Source organism: Myxocyprinus asiaticus, chromosome 32 (genome assembly GCF_019703515.2).
Source record: "Myxocyprinus asiaticus isolate MX2 ecotype Aquarium Trade chromosome 32, UBuf_Myxa_2, whole genome shotgun sequence".
NCBI lineage: Eukaryota > Metazoa > Chordata > Actinopteri > Cypriniformes > Catostomidae > Myxocyprinus > Myxocyprinus asiaticus.
The window spans coordinates 42,103,176-42,120,677 of NC_059375.1; the positions used below are offsets into that span (position 1 = coordinate 42,103,176).

A 17,502-nucleotide genomic window follows, 5' to 3' on the forward strand; every position below is an offset into this window, starting at 1 on the left:
AGCTACTGGGTAAACATGTGAACACAATAAAACCACACTACGGCAAGAGTCCACTATAAAATTAAGGTAAACGTTTGAACCGAAAGATATTTGTGCAGCTTGTCACATTTTTTAAATGTATTAACTTACTCATTATCTGTTGATTTGAGACAATGGTTTGATATTTTGTATATTACCTTTCCATTTCCATTACCGTTTTTTTTAATGTTTTGGCTTGTTTGATTTATAATTGCTTATAAATATTCTAGGATTCAATACAAGTTAAGCTCGATCAACAACATCTTTGTCATAATGTTGAATACCACAAAAAACAATTGTAATAATAATAATAATAATAATAATATTTTTACATAAAAATGTATGTTAAGTGTAATTGGATTACAAGTAATTAGTTACTGTAATCTAATTACTTTTAGGCACAATAAGTAGTGTAACACGTTACATTTTAAATTCTTGTAATCAGATTACAGTTACTGACTTTCAATGAAAGTAATTATGTTTAAGTAGATTACTTGGGTTACAAATTTTTCTAAAAAAATGTCATTTATGTGTAATACGATTAAAATGTGACTTCATATGTTCAAGTATGTCTGTTTGCATTTCTGTGACAGCTGAAGGGTGTGTGACAATGAACAAGGAGAAAATAGCCCTTATTTTGAATTTGTTGTGCGGGATATACAAAATAAAATTGTAACAAGTGTTTTAGAAAGTAACTTAAAAGTAAACTAATTAGTAATGTAGTTACTTTTTAAATGAAGTAATAAGTACATTAATCTGATTATAATTTTAGAGAAGTAGTTATTCATTTGTAGTGGATTACTTTTTTTAGTACTTTCCCAACACTGGTGGTAATTAATATTATGCCACAAACACTGTCGACTGAGCTTAACTTGCGTCAACCTGGAATATTTCTTTAAATTTAATAAACAAAAAAAAAAACATCACATAGCCTATAATACTTTTCAATACAGATATGTTTTAATAATTATTATTAATATTTTTGTATTATTTACTTTAGATAGTATTTCATATTTCAAACAATAGTGTCAATAAACACCAGGTTCACATTCACATACAGTGTGACAACATACCCCTATCTTTTCTGCTGAGTAATAACGGTAGAAATGTAACTTTTTGTTATGTGTCTACACAGAAAAATAAATTTAGAGAAATATTCACTGGAGTAAAAGTGTGACAACTAGCCCCGGTGTATTCTATTGTGTTTATGATCAGTTATATCATCCTGTCAGTGGTAGTCGTTATTTTAACACGTGATTTACCTGCTTTCGACTAAATTACATCAACCTGAATCTGTCTCGCACCTCAGGTGTGTGCTGAGGGGAAGTGGGCGTGGTCATGCCAGGAAGCCTCCCCTAGCAACCGCTAGAGCGTCTTGCAGTTCCTCGCGCGGAGACGCTCGAAGTGCACGTGAAATCCGTATTTTAACGGGTTTGCCGATGCGACGCACACAGATGAGTATCTGTGAGCCGGGATAAAGGCTTTAGCCGCCGCCATGAACGATAAATACCACCGGGCGGCTCGGGACGGTTATCTGGACCTGCTGAGAGAGGCCACGCGCAAAGATCTGAACGCACCTGATGAAGACGGGATGACTCCGACGCTTTGGGCCGCGCACCACGGCAACCTGGATGCGCTCAGACTGGTTGTGGGAAGAGGGTGAGTGATCAAAAGCTTATTTTATGATTAAATAACTTATTTTGCCCATGCACACTCATGCATTGTGCTGTAGCCTACAGAAATCCACGCATGCAGGTTTTGTTGCATTAAAGTTGTTATTGAGTTTAACCAAAATCTGTTATTATAGTATGCATAAGAAAATATGCATTTTTATTTTTATTTTTACATAAGCTAAAAACGTCATTTATTTTTGTTGACTGGAAGTGCCTTTTTAATGCAATCTCGAATGCTATTTTTTTTTAAATGAGTGAGAAAATGCAACTATATATTGCTTTTTGCTGTAAGTTGTTTACATTATGTTATGGAACCCTCACAGGGGTTGTTATGTGATGTTTAGGCGTGTACAGTTTCATTAACAGGATGGCTGTGTTCTCCTGTATCAGCAAGGGATGATATCTGCACTGAGATAATTCAGTCCCCCAACCACCCATTAAGTGATGGATATCTGGATTATTTCATTTGCATATTTACTGCCCTACACTAATTAAAATAAAGGTCACCCAGGAGAACCATGCATCTTTCTCATGAGTAAGTCCTGCCTTTGGATAGACTCACCACTGGTTAAAATACCATATTAAAGAAACAGTAAATAATGAATTTTGCTGGCAGAGGAGTTGTGTATAAACTGTTATTTTGTGGATATCTGCAGAGTACAGATCAGTCCTGCTGATAAATCCTTATTTACTCACCCTCATGTTATTTCAAATCTTTATACTGCTCTTTTTTTGTCTTGGAACACAAAAGTAGAATTTTTTAATAAAAACACCATAACAGCATCATAAACGTAGTCCATATGATTCGTGCTCTGTTGACCTGTTTCGTGTGACGCACACCTTCAGTGTGCTGCGCTGTATTTATATTTATAAATCGTGAAAAAGTGATACTGCTGTTTACTTACTAGAGCCAAAATGTTATTTTTCTTTCAATAAAGTTATATCTTTCAAGTTACACGGCTTTATTTCACCAAAGTCAAGCAGGGATGAAACACTTGTTGGTTTTTGCCCATTTATTCAGACATGTCATTTATCTGTACACGTGTCAACTTTATTTATAACACCATCAATTCTGATACAATTAAAATGGAAATACACATAGGACGATATTAAATTCATAACACCAAGACTGTATAAAGGAACAGTGGAAAAAATAATTTTGTGGTGAAGTAAATATAACTATATATAATATAAGTAAATATACTTAATATAAAGAATTTAAGGTGCTGTAAGCAATTTTTTTTCATGGAAAGGTACAGTACTGTGCAAACGTTTTAGGCACAACAAAATGTTGCATAGTGAGGATGTCTTCACAAATAATGACATAAATAGTTTTCATTTATCACTTAATGTCACACAAAGTCCAGGTAACATAAAAAAAACTATATCAATATTCGGTGTGACCACATTTGCCTTTAAAACAGCCCCAATTCTCCTAGGTACACCTGGACACAGTTTTTCTTGGTTGTTGGCAGATAGGATGTTCCAAGCTTCTTGGAGAATTCGTCACAGTTCTTCTATCTATTTCAGACTGTCTCAATTGCTTCTGTCTCTTTATGTAATCCCAGACTGACTAGATGTTCAGTGGGGCGCTCTGTGGAGGCAATGCCATCTCTTGCAGGGCTCCCTGTTCTTCTATTCTAATCTTTTCTATTAGCAAAAGTTATGTTTGGGAGCCTAAAATGTATTTTTCCTATTGACAGTAAAGCTGAAGATATAAATAACCATCTTTAGACAAATGCTTTTGTGAAACATCTTAAGTGCCTAAAACATTTGCACAGTACTGTGTGCATATTTTTTACTACTCCCTGAAATATATGAATGAAATAAGTGCCCTGAGATATCTCACCGGTCTCTGTGACAGCTGTAGACTCTGTAAACAGCAAACAAAAATGTGTCCGTAGGCCACACGCTTTCTGCCTGTCAATCATTTTGCATGTTCTCATAGTATTGTAGTTGCAGCGAATTATTGAGGCTTACTGCAATTTTACTGGCATGTCGCTCACAACAGTTGTCAGTTGAGGGTGCTATTTTGCTGCTGTTGTTTTTGACAACCATTTCTGTGTGATGTCGGTCTCAATAAATCTCATCTGGTATCTTTGGAGTTTGGGATTTTGGAAAAAGAGGGCGTGGCTAATTCAACGGCACAGTTTGTGGAAATTCCAGAACGGCTAAAATCGCTTACAGCAGATTTAAGTACTTTCTACATTATATAAGTTAAAGTGTGAACTTAAAATTATTAAGTAAATTCTACATTTGTACTCAATTCAAGCATGTAAAAATGAATGCTCTAGCTTAAAAGTAAATATAATTCATAATTGTTTGTTATCTTCACAATGCTTCATCAAGTATCAATCCTAAAGTTGAAAACCTTGACATTTATTTGCATATTTGAGTAAATTTTACTGGTAAATAAAATAAGTACATTTTACTTAATTCTTCGAAGCTGGTGTTCCCCGCATGCACCTGGCTTGAATACGTTTGAATACGTTTTACTAAGTTTATTTAAGTATCATGTACATCAGATTTAAAAGTAAAAGTTACTGTATTTAACTGAAATGTTTAAGTTAAATTTACTCACTTCAATCAATATTATGTAATGAAATTAAGTAGATTTTACTTAATTTTATTCCATAAATATTTACTTGTATGCAAAAACTTGCGAAATAAAAATTAAGTAAATTTTACTAGTATTTTTTTCAGTGTATGTCTTAATTGTAACACATTGTAATAAATAAAAAGCAATATAATGTCACTATACAGTCCTGTATATTTAATATGTATATACTAATTTTAGTCAATGAAAAACACATCATAAGGATATGAAGCACAGACTTTTTTCACACACCAGACTACAATATAACATTTTAGTCTTATACACTGTTACACAGTTCAAGGTTAGGGTATGGAAAGGAGGAGACAGGGAGCAGTGACACAGTTCAGGTAAGTGTAACGGTGGCCAGCTGATATACAGCTGTGCAATGTGTATAAACCTCACTCTCCTGACCTCAAGAGGTGCACTAGCGACTGACACTAGAGGCTGTAGTCTTTAGCCTCCTTGTTAGTGCACCCACCTCCCATGCTGGAGACGCCAGTTTGAGTCCCGTACGGAGTGGATAGAACAGGAACGTCACATAAGGCTTTATTTTTCTGCCTTTAGCGCACTGTTTGCACACTTCTCGGTGCTTTTCTTAGCTCACTCAGGTCAGTAACAAAACTCTCATTAAACGTTAACTTCTTAATGATATAAACTTCACAGAAAACATGCCAACGCTGCACTCTTGTGTCGTTCTCTCTCTGAACTCTCTGGCTGCTTTTTAAGGTCTCTCTGCCATCACTGTAAGAAACTGCTATTAGAAATGATGCCAACCAGTTTGACGACCCACACCACTCCCTCTCTCCGGCAAACAGACACACGACCACGCCCCCATCCCCACATACACTAATATGCCTCGGTTTCTTTCTGTGTATTCTTCATGAGTTAAAAGAAGCTCTTACATTCGTACAGACGTGATCATCACAAATGTTTGAAATATTGTGACCAATTCAGACCAGAAAACAATACAAACATGTCTAGCTTCTGATTGAGAGATGTTTACGGTGATGTATCGGTAGGCGTGTAGACTCGCTGGCGTATGGAGATAAATTGTGGATAAAATGTCTGTGAAATTCAAATTTAGCAATATTTGTGCTGACCTCAGAGCACACTTTCCCTGGGACTTGGTGTAACCAGTCCTGCTCGACCCGTTCCGAGTGGGATTCGAACCAGCGTTTCCAGCATGGGGGGCGGCACGCTAACGAGGAGGTTAAAGGCTACAGCCTCTAGCATTAGTTGCAAGTACACCTCTTGAGGCCAGAGGAGTGAGGTTTACACACTGCACAGCAATCACATACCAGCTGGCTCCCCCAAACCTCACTCCCAGCCGGGTCACGGCACCACTGTAGCTGGTCCTGCTCGACCTGCTCCGAACGGGATTTGAACCAGCGTCTCTGGCTTGGGAGGCGGGCGCAGTAACGAGGAGGCTACAGCTTTTAGCAACAGTCGATAAAACGCCTCTTGAGGCCAGGGGAGTGAGGTTTACACAATGCACAGCAATCACTTACCAGCTGGCTACTGTTACACTGGCATGGATCAAAAGATATTGTTTTATGTTTTTATTGATATCGTTTAACGGATGTTTTTCCATTCACAGCCATTGCTTCCTGCTGCTGATGGTTACAAATATGGCGGCTGCGAGGAAAAAGTGGTGTCACTAAAACAGATCGATATTTCAAGTCTTTTGAAGTCATATGATAGCTTTGTGTGAGGAACAGACCCAAATTGAAATCTTTTCTGCTGACAATCGTGACAATGAAGCTTGCATTCAGAATTTAACAAGGGCTTTTATATGATATGATGCTTTTGACAGATGTGGTCGCTATGAACTGTTGTTGAATATAAAAGAATAACATTTCTGCTTCTGTGTTAGTTAGTAATATCAGTATACAGGTTTGGAAAGACACAAGTGGTGAGTAAATAATGACAATTTTCCTTTATGGTTGAACTACATTTATAAGGAACTGGGTTCATGAGAGAGCAGTAGCATTGCATAATGAAGTCATTAGGTAATTAGATCTAAATAACCTGCGTCTTATCTCAAGACAAGGTTAATAATGGAAGCTAAATGTTCTGCTCTGTGAACACCCTCACTGTTCACTAATTAGTGTTCTGCATCAGTCCCTTCCAGACTGGAGACCAGATCTGCTACTATAACAAGCAGGAGTCAGTTATAATAACGCTAGCTATATTTTCTGTTCATAATTAATAAAGTGTGTTTTTTGGAGAATGATAGAATTAGTTTGAGTTGTGTAGTCTTGAGCTTTGTGGTTGTATGACATGTGTTGCCCAGATGGAATTTGTAGACTTTTTGGTGGTGACTTTAAGGGAAACATGGTAAATATGTTAAAAATGGGCATGAAACACCATCTGCAACCCATTTTACTTCTTTGCACTGAAAAAAATTTGGATTGGGGTTAACTTAAAAAAAAAAAAAAAAAAAACCTAGGAAACAATTTCCACGCAGAAATTGCTAGTAAATTTAACAGACTATATTTTCAAGTAAAGGCTACACAAAATTCTTGGTGGCTTTAATTAGAAACTCTTCAGTGACGATTACTGTGCAATACTCTGTTTCTAGTCAATTTTACTCACTCTTTGTTTGTACGTTTTACTCTGCACTGAATTAAGCCATAATTTTAAAAGTGTATTGGCATTCCAATGTTTTTTAACATACACTATATTGCCAAAAGTATTCGCTCATCTGCCTTTAGACGCATATGAACTTAAGTGACATCCCATTCTTAATCCATAGGGTTTAATATGACGTCGGCCCACCCTTTGCAGCTATAACAGCTTCAACTCTTCTGGGAAGGCTTTCCACAAGGTTTAGGAGTGTGTTTATGGGAATTTGTGACCATTCTTCCAGAATCGCATTTGTGAGGTCAGACACTGATGTTGGACGAGAAGGCCTGGCAGTCTTCGCTCTAATTCATCCCAAAGGTGCTCTATCGGGTTGAGGTCAGGACTCTGTGCAGGCCAGTCAAGTTCTTCCACACCAAACTCGCTCATCCATGTCTTTATGGACCTTGCTTTGTGCACTGGTGCGCAGTCATGTTGGAACAGGAAGGGGCCATCCCCAAACTCTTCCCACAAAGTTGGGAGCATGGAATTGTCCAAAATCTCTTGGTATGCTGAAGCATTCAGAGTTCCTTTCACTGGAACTAAGGGGCCAAGCCCAGCTCCTGAAAAACAACCCCACACCATAATCCCCCCTCCACCAAACTTCACAGTTGGCACAATGCAGTCAGACAAGTACTGTTCTCCTGGCAACCGCCAAACCCAGACTCGTCCATCAGATTGCCAGATGGAGAAGCCTGATTCGTCACTCCAGAGAACGCATCTCCACTGCTCTAGAGTCCAGTGGCGGCGTGCTTTACACCACTGCATCCGACGCTTTGCATTGCACTTGGTGATGTATGGCTTGGATGCAGCTGCTCGGCCATGGAAACCCATTCCATGAAGCTCTCTACGCACTGTTCTTGAGCTAATCTGAAGGCCACATGAACTTTGGAGGTCTGTAGTGATTGACTCTGCAGAAAGTTGATGACCTCTGCGCACTATGCGCCTCAGCATCCGCTGACCTCGCTCTGTCATTTTACGTGGCCTTGGAGTTGCTGTCATTCCCAATCACTTCCACTTTGTTATAATACCACTGACAGTTAACTGTGGAATATTTAGTAGCGAGGAAATTTCACGACTGGACTTGTTGCACAGGTGGCATCCTATCACAGTACCACGCTGGAATTCACTGAGCTCCTGAGAGTGGCCCATTCTTTCACAAATGTTTGTAGAAGCAGTCTGCATGCCTAGGTGCTTCATTTTATACACCTGTGGCCATGGAAGTGATTGGAACACCTGAATTCAATTATTTGGATGGGTGAGCGAATACTTTTGGCAATATAGTGTACTTAATCATGCACCATATGAGACACGGAAACCTTCTACAGGAAAGCTTAATGCTTGCTTTGTATTCTATAAGACAACATCACCTTGCTTGAATGGCAATAGAAACAAGATCCATACTTGCGCATGAAAGACCTGAACACTTGGTGCATAAAACACGATGGCGGTAACAATCAACAGGTACATTTCTTTAACATGAATAGGTAATTTTGGATAGAAAATGAACCAAGTTACCAAACGAAACAACAAACTCAACAATAAAATCAGTGAAACAGTGATACCGTATAAGCTTATGAATTATTCAAGCCTGGTTCATAATGGGAACACAAGCTTCAAAACTTTAAGTAAAATTTACTTATTATATTTACCTTTGAAATTTACTCAAATGAGTGAATACATATGACAAGGTTTGTATTTTAGGATTGATACATAATGACGCATTGTAAAGATAACAAACAATCATAAATAATATTTAGAGCAATCATTTTTATGTTTAAATTGTGTACAAATGTAGAACTGACTTAATATTTTCAAGTTCACTCTTAAACTAACTTATTTAATGTAGAAAGTACTTTTTCTGCTATATATTTTTTTTATTAATTTATTTATTTTTTGGATTTTTCCCCTTTTTCACCCAATTTGGAATGCCCAATTCCCAGTGTGCTTTTAAGTCCTCATGGTCACGTAGTGATTCGCCTCAATACGGGTGGCGGAGGATGAATCTCAGTTGCCTCCGTGTCTGAGACCATCAGCCCATGCATCTTATCACGTGCATTGTTGAGCCCGATGCCACGGAGACATAGCGCGTGTGGAGGCTTCACGCCAACTACCGTGGCATCCACGCTCAACTCACCATGTGCCCCACTGAGAACGAACCACATTATAGCGACCACGAGGAGGTTACCCCATGTGACTCTACCCTCCCGAGCAACCGAGCCAATTTGGTTGCTTAGGAGACCTGTCTGGAGTCACTCAGCACGCCCTGGGATTCGAACTGGCAGGCTAGCGAACTCCAGGGGTGGTAGCCAGTGTCTTTTACCACTGAGCTACCAAGGCCCCCCTTTTTCTGCTATATTTACTTCACCACAAAATAATGTTTTTCAGAAACAGCCATACCTCCCACAGCTTCATGATAGGAAGCATTTTTTAGAAGTGAATCGTTTTAATTTTGGATTTCTTTTTTACACAAACCTATCGATTGGCTTCAGAAGGCATTCATTAATCGACTGGAGTCATGTGGCTTACTTTTATGCTGCCTAAATATGACTTTTGGACCGTCAAACAGCCAGCAGCGTCATGGCACCCATTCACTTTAATTGTATGAACATACAGAGCTGAAATATACTTATAAAAATCTTCATTTCAGTTCTGCTGAAGAAGGAAAGACAAACACATCTGGGATGGCTTAAAGGTCAGTCAATCATGAGAGAATTTTAATTTTTGGGTGAACTAATCCTTTAATGTCACAGTTAAAGGTTGACATGATGTATTATGTCGTCTCCTACACACCGCCTCTCTGTTTCTCCGGCTGATGGCATTTTATTAAGTGTTCTGAATGTCAGTACGATTACACACCATAGTATTTTACATGCTCTCTGTATCTTTTCAATCTTGTTACACATGGATGATCCCATTAAACCTCACATAGTTTCTGCTTGGGGGTCGTTTACTGTAAACTGCCGCAGCTACGTATAATAACATTTTGGTGCAAACATGAGAAGTCAGGACCAATGGAGAGAACACTGAGCTGAGTTATACTGGTTTATGGACCTTAGTCATGGTAGACGCCATATTTTAATATGATGAGTTATGAGCAAAACGGCTGAAAACACTTAGAGCACCTTTAAAGCTGATGTGTATAATATTTTTGAGGTTACAATTCTTTCTTGTATCCTAGCCGAATATGCAGTTTGTATATGTAAGTAAACCATTTGTACTGTAGCTGTTTGTTTGAGTTGCCCTCTAGCAACATTGGTCCGACCAATGGTGTGATTTTGGGGTGGGACTACCTGATTGCCCAACCAATGGCAGACCTAGAGATTTTTCTGAAAACTGTTTGAAAACAGTGATTATTTTTGCAATTCCTTTTGGTGACACGAGTCACGCACAAGAACATGAGCTTAATTTACACATGTAATTAACACGCATAATCTTGTCCACCTGATCTGTGATTAAGACTGTGTTTCCATGTAATGCAGATGTACATTAAAACATGGCTTTATATTGTAGTTATGTATAAAACACTGACTGCTTTGTTCAGAATGTTGAGTTCTGGTGCTGCGCAAGTGATCAGTTGTTTTCAGTGTGTATTCATGTTCTTTTATTCAGATATGTTCCGTGCATGTTGTTCTGGTGATCGGTCTCGAAGAGTGCAGGTGGCTTTCAATGCAAATGATCAATGTATTACACGGTGCACAGTTTTAATGACCTCAAAGAGTCACAAAGGCAGTCTTCATAAAGGGTGTGTGCATGTGTGTTACAGTTGGTAAGTGGAGCTCTAAAGTGTCATGTTACGTATTCAGATCAACACCTCATCACACACCAGGACATGAACACATGCACTCATGCATCCACACACATATGTACCTTTATTAGGGATGTCAATTCACAAGTTAATTCAGTGCAATTAATTATATGAAATATAGCGTGTTCAAAAATGAACACAATTAATGATATCCTCGGTCCGTAGTTTGGAATATTCCTACCTTCGGAGCAATTCAAGCTTGAAGTACCACCTGTTTTCAGCATGGGGCAGTAAGCGAAACTCCAGCTGTATAGGCAATGTTCAAACACAGCTGCACGGAGTGCAATTCCGAGCTAAATTTCGAACTATGTTTAACTTGACACAGCGACCTATAAACGCTGTGTTTATGACACAATGCAGCACAATGCATAAATCTGCTTTGGACAGATTGACAAGTTCATTTGCAAAATGGATTGCTGTGGACTGAAGGCCAAAGATAGGCTTGTGTTCAGTAATATGAAAATAAGCAATATACTGCCTTCTAAAGTCATTTTTTTAATTGTCTTATCAGTGATTTACTTGTCTACCACAATAATGTAATGCATTTCAATGCAAATATTTAAGCAATTAATTGTGATTAATATGATTAATGTAATTCATTTCATTAAAGTTTCATCAACTGATAGTCCTAATATTTACATATACTAACTCTATATTTGACCATGTCAACCATGTTTATGTAGAATGGCAGACCGATTGTTTTCGATATTTTTAACAGTTGAAAATTGACACATTAATGCTGAAAGTTTTTATTTATTTTTTTATACATATTTATTCTGAATTCAATACTTACTGAAAAAAAAAAAACTTAAACCAGCTGTAGCTCGTTTGCTGGTCTTAACTGGTTTAAGCTGGTGTTTAGCTGGTTTAGTTGGTCGGCCAGCTGGTCTTCCAACCTTACCAGCTGAAGTGTGCAAAAAACAACTCTAAAACCAGTGGAAGAAAAATAAAACAGCCTGACTAATCTGGGAGACCAACTTAGACCAGCAAACCGTCTTAGGCTGCAAATATTTGAAAAAAATAACTATGCATTAACCATTGACTAAGCTGCTGGTTGCTTTTGGAACTGACATGAGAGCTAATGCTGTTTATCAGCCAAGCAGCCAATGGCAAAAATATCACAATGGTTAAATATTGGCCGATTTATTGGTCGGACTAACATATCGGTCCATAGGAGAATCAGACATTCTAACAATAATTTCACTGTTGTTTCTCTGTTATCCTGCCCCCAGTGGAGATCCAGATAAATGTGACATTTGGGGAAACACCCCTCTTCACCTGGCTGCGGCTAACGGCCATCTCAACTGTCTGTCATTTCTGGTGTCATTTGGTGCCAACGTGTGGTGCTTGGACAATGATTACCACACGCCATTGGACATGGCAGCCACCAAGGGTCACATGGACTGCGTGCGGTATCTGGACTCTATTGCCGCCAAACAAATCACCATTAATCCAAAACTAGTGAGCAAACTAAAGGACCGCGCCTTCCGTAATGCTGAGAGACGCATTAAGAACTGTGAAAAACTTCAGCGCAAGCACCACGAGCGCATGGAGAAGCATTTCCTGAGAGAGTCTGCTGCAATGGACATGTCAGATACGATGAGTTACAGCAGTTTCAGTAGCACCCTGAGTCGCAAGATCCCACAGTTTAACACCCTCGATTCCAATATGACTTATTCACAGGTACATACAAAGATGCATAATGTAAGCACAGATTACACTCAATAGAAAACCTTTGTGTCATTTCCATGTTGACCTTATGGTACAAGGAAATTACCAAGCAATGTTATATTGCATCCCTCATTATTTTTAAATTTTCTGCACATACTTATTGTCCAACTACAAGTATGGCATCATGGTTAAAGGAATTATTTGACAGTACAACTGAAGCACTGTTACCAGAGCAAATCATTTTGACTTGTGCCTCTGTTCTTAAAAACAAAGGAAAAATGGGAGTACTTTTCTTGGTGGATGAACTTCTGGTTTTGTGACATGATTCCTGTGGGTGGTCCTTGTAATAAGTGGCTTGAAACATACTCTGTGCAAGTACAAGAGCGCAAACGTTTCTATCTGTGCTAGCTCAACGCATTGCTATGTGTCAAAATGCTGTTCATTGTGCAGTGCAATTACACAATTTGCCACAATGGGTGCTTTAGTCTTCTATGAGCACAAATGTTTCTAACTATGCTAGCTCAATTTCACGCATTGCTTCGTGTCAAAATGCCATTCATGGTGCAATGTAATTACACAATTTTCCACAAGGGGCGCTGTAGTCTTCTATGAGCACAAATGTTTCTAGGTATGCTAGCTCAACTTCACAGATTGCTCCTTGTCAAAATGCAGTTCATAGTACAATGCAATTACACAATTTGCCACAAGGGGTGCTGTAGTCTTCTTCAATGAGCACAAACATTTCTAGGTATGCTAGTTCAACTTCACGGATAGCTACTTGTCAAAATGCAGTTCGTGGTGCAATGTAATTACACAGTTTGCCACAAGGGATGCTGTAGTCTTCTATGAGCACAAATGTTTCTAGGTATGCTAGCTCAACTTCACAAAATTGCTACTTGTCAAAATGCAGTTCATGCTGCAATGCAATTACACGATTTGTCACAAGTGGTGCTATAGTCTTCTATGAGCACAAACGTTTCTAGCTATGCTAGCTCAATACACTTTGCTACGTGTCAGAATACAGTTCATGGTGCAATGCAATTACACAGTTTGCCACAAGGGGTGCTATAGTCTTCTTCTATGAGCACAAACATTTCTAGGTATGCTAGCTTAATTTCACATATTGCTACTGTCAAAATGCTGTTCTTGGTGCAATGCAGTTACACAATTTGCCAGAAGGGGTGCTATAGTCTTCTATGAGCCCAAACATTTCTAGCTATGCTAGCTCAAATTCATGCATTGCTGCGTGTTAAATTGCAGTTCATGGTGCAGTGCAATTATACGATTTGCCACAAGAGGTGCTATAGTCTTTTTCTATGAGAACAAACGTTTCTATCTATGCTAGCTCAATTTCAAGCATTGCTACGTGTCAAAATGCATTTCATGGTGCAATGCAATTACACAATTTGCCACAAGTGGTGCTATCTTATCATGGCGAAGCCACAGTTTGAATAAAGTTACACGAAACATTAAGCAAAAGTGCTCATTAAGGGGCTGTTCACACCAAAAGTGTTTTTGTGTCAGTCTGCGCTGTTTTTAAATTGTATTGCTATGTAAACACGTTAAACAGGCAGCTTTGACCATTACTCAGCATCTCATCCAGAGCAGATGTTCTTTAGACCACGATTCAAGTTAAAAAGAATACTAACCTTTAAAAACGTGTCTCAAGACTTCTATTTGTTGCACTGCATTTTAATGGAAAGATGTGTTCGGTCTGAACCACCCCTGAATATGTACATCGGGACGGCTTGCTTGTAATATATTGGCGAAGTATTCATGTTTGTGTTTGTGTACTTGCATAGACTACGTTGCTTTGGACAAAAACATTAAAATTCAATTGGGTTGGGGGTCTTCTAAAGAGGCGATGCTAATAGGCTTTGTTGGACTAATCAGTTTGTATGAGGTGTGTAGTATAACAAATAATATGATATGCAGATCTTATCACACTAATGATAGACTGCTACTGACAGGCAACCCTTCAGTCCACGGCTAGAGGTAGAACCAAGATTCAACGACGCCTTGAGAAGAAGAAACAGGGTGAAGGGACGTTCAAGATTTCCGAAGACGGGCGAAGGAGTGTCCGCTCTCTCTCTGGTCTTCAGTTGGGCAATGACATTATGTTCTTGAAGCAGGGTACCTTTATCAGCCCACGCCAACAGTCCAATACACGTCTCAACATCCGTAACATGTTCTCAGGTAAACGGGACATCAGGACGGCTGAAGACGATGACGATGTAGACACTGTTTCCCGGGCGCTTAGTGACCCGGGTCTGTATGATGCAGCATACTCTGAAATAAGTACAGATTCGGGTCGGGACTCTCTGTTCAACCGACCAGGACTTGGCACCATGGTATTCCGTCGGAATTATATGACTGACGGGCTTTCCCGAATGGGACAGAATGAGGGCAGCGTGGTGGGCAGTGAACCGGTGGGACGGGCCCAGAACGTCCGATTACGAGGGAGATTGCCACTACGTTCACCCAGTCTAGACGAAGTCAGCATTGGCAGCACGTTGAGTCTACAGGAGAGGAATTTACAGGTACAAAATATTTGTCTTAGAAGACTGCATGGGGGTATGCTTAAATTTATGCACCAAACCAATTAATTAGAAGGGGGTGTCCACATACTTTAGGCCATCTAGTGTAAATTATAGGAATCTGTTGATCTGAATCAGTCAGTGTGAATCTGTTCATGTAAATGTGCGTATCTGAATCAGTATGAATCTGTTGATCTGAATCTTTTAGTGTAAATGTGCTAATCTAAATAAGCCAGTGTGAATCTGATGATCTGAATCTGTTAGTGAAAATGTGCTGATTTGAATCTGTTGATCTGAATCTTTTAGTGTAAATGTGCTAATCTGAATCAGTCAGTGTGAATCTGTTGATCTTAATCCATTTATTTAAATGTGCTTATCTGAATCAGTATGAATCTGTTGATCTAAATCATTTAGTGTAAATATGCTAATCTAAATAAGCCAGTGTGGATCTGTTGATCTGAATCTGTTAGTGTAAATGTGCTGATCTGAATCGGTGTGAATCTGTGGATCTGAATCTGTTAGTGTAAATGTGCTGATCTGAATCTTTTAGTATAAATGTGCTAATCTAAATAAGACAGTGTGAATCTGATGATCTGAATCTATTCATGTAAAAGTGTTGATGCGAATCTGTTGATCTGAATCTGTTAGTGTAAATGTGCTGATCTGAATCGGTGTGAATCTGATGATCTGAATCTGTTTACGAGAACACACTGATCTAGATCTGGGAAAGTGAATAAATGATAATGGTTCTCATGTTGTTGGTGTCCTGTAGGATTTGCCTTGGGAAGAAGGAGACCTGGGTCTGGAGGAGGAAGATGATGAGATACAACCTTCGGCAGCTCCTCTGGAAGTGTTCCTGGCATCTCAAGGATTGAGTCACTATCTCTCCATTTTTAACCGAGAGCAGATGGACCTGGAGGCGTTGCTGTTGTGCTCAGAGCAGGACCTCATTAGCATTCACATCCCTCTTGGGCCACGTAAAAAACTAATGGATGCCTGCAGCAGACGCAACCGTGTGCTGGATAAAGCTGATGGCATGCAGGACACTATGCTGTGAATGAGTGTGTGTGGCTCTGTTTCAGAACATAGTGAGCTACCTTGCTGTCTACTGCCTACATAGTAAGCTACCTTCTAAAGGCTAGGAGATACAGTATCTTGTGCAAGTTCGAGTGCTCAGCCTTTATAAGTATACTCTTTTTGCACACATACGACTGCTTTGTGATACTCTTTGGCACAGTCAGTGCCAGGTGCATGGGCAACAATGTGCACAAATGCAGACTGTCAACGTTTCTAGAAAAAATTGGGCTGCACACAGACACATGCTGTGCTAGTGACGTAAATTTGCATGCTGATACAGAAAACTGAAGTATACTTTGGCCTTAAGGCAGCATTCGAACTAAAATGTAACCTAATACACCCAGTTTATACTGATTTGGAACATAGACAGCAATATAGCATGAGACAGAAATAATGTTCCTTGAACAATAGGTATACATATGTAGATGCCTCATTAGCAGCTGTTCTTATGGACTGATCTTGAAGTGTCCACCATATTGGAAAGGTCAAGAGCCTTCCGTAATCACATGGAAGTGAAATGACAGATGGGGTCTGCAACAGCCTGAAATCTTTTCCAACCAATTTTCACAAGATTTAATTTGCCTCATTGGCAATATTGTAGAAGATAAAAATGCCAGAGTATTGGTAAAAAGCTCTTATATACTGTAAATAATGTTGATAATAGAACTATCTGATGCTATAAGCTTCTGATAAAAGCCATGAACTATTGATCATAAAGGCAGCGGAAAGCATGAGTCAAAATCATAAATTAATCTGGCTCCAAAAACATTCATAATATATTTATTCAGATCATATATATGTTATTAAATCATATAGGACTAATCATTCACATAGTAATTTCTGTCCATATAAACTATAGCAAACCGAGATAATAAATGATTGCAGTGCAAATTATAGTCTATACTTACCATATACATCTACAGTATATTATACCATGAGATAAGCGTATCATACACAGATATTAAATAATGAGTGCAGTATTCATAATTTACTTTAAGTAAGCCAGTCTTGTTTTCTGATTAGTACAAAGGGTTATGAAAATGCTTTTAGAGTTTTAAAAGAGTTAGTTCTGTCACTAAATACTACTTGATGCAAAATTCCTGTGACGATCTTCTGAAACAGCAATTTTTTACCTCCAAATAACTCTAAATAAAGTTTCCTACAGATGAATATATCATAGTAAACATATTAAAACTAATGGTCTTAAAATGAAGCCTGAATTCGACCCTACCTGAGACTGTGTGACCCGTCCCGACTCAACCGGTACAGTCCGATTTTAAGCCAGAAACCCGAAATCGCTCACTCTCTTTATAATTTCTTAAAGCAACTAAATTTTATGCAATAGGCTGTAATTTATGTAAGCATTTTGTGACACCTGCGCAAAAAACAAGCTAGATGCAGCGCAACGAATGAAACAGAACGCAGGTGTCTCGAGATGCAAGTTCATTTAAACTTGAAACGATGTCTAAAAAATATGAAAAATTAATTGTTCTCCCCAAT

The 17,502-nt window shown here is 38.7% G+C and overlaps 1 protein-coding gene across 1 annotated transcript; it reads left to right on the forward strand.

Moving 5' to 3' along the window:
- The first annotated feature begins 1,513 nt into the window (after positions 1-1,513).
- ush1gb (Usher syndrome 1Gb (autosomal recessive)) lies at positions 1,514-15,982 on the forward strand. The gene is made up of 4 exons (XM_051667431.1): positions 1,514-1,677; positions 11,950-12,400; positions 14,359-14,928; positions 15,698-15,982. Exons 1-4 carry the CDS (start codon positions 1,514-1,516, stop codon positions 15,980-15,982), a joined length of 1,470 nt encoding a protein of 489 aa, XP_051523391.1.
- Positions 15,983-17,502: the final 1,520 nt, after the last annotated feature.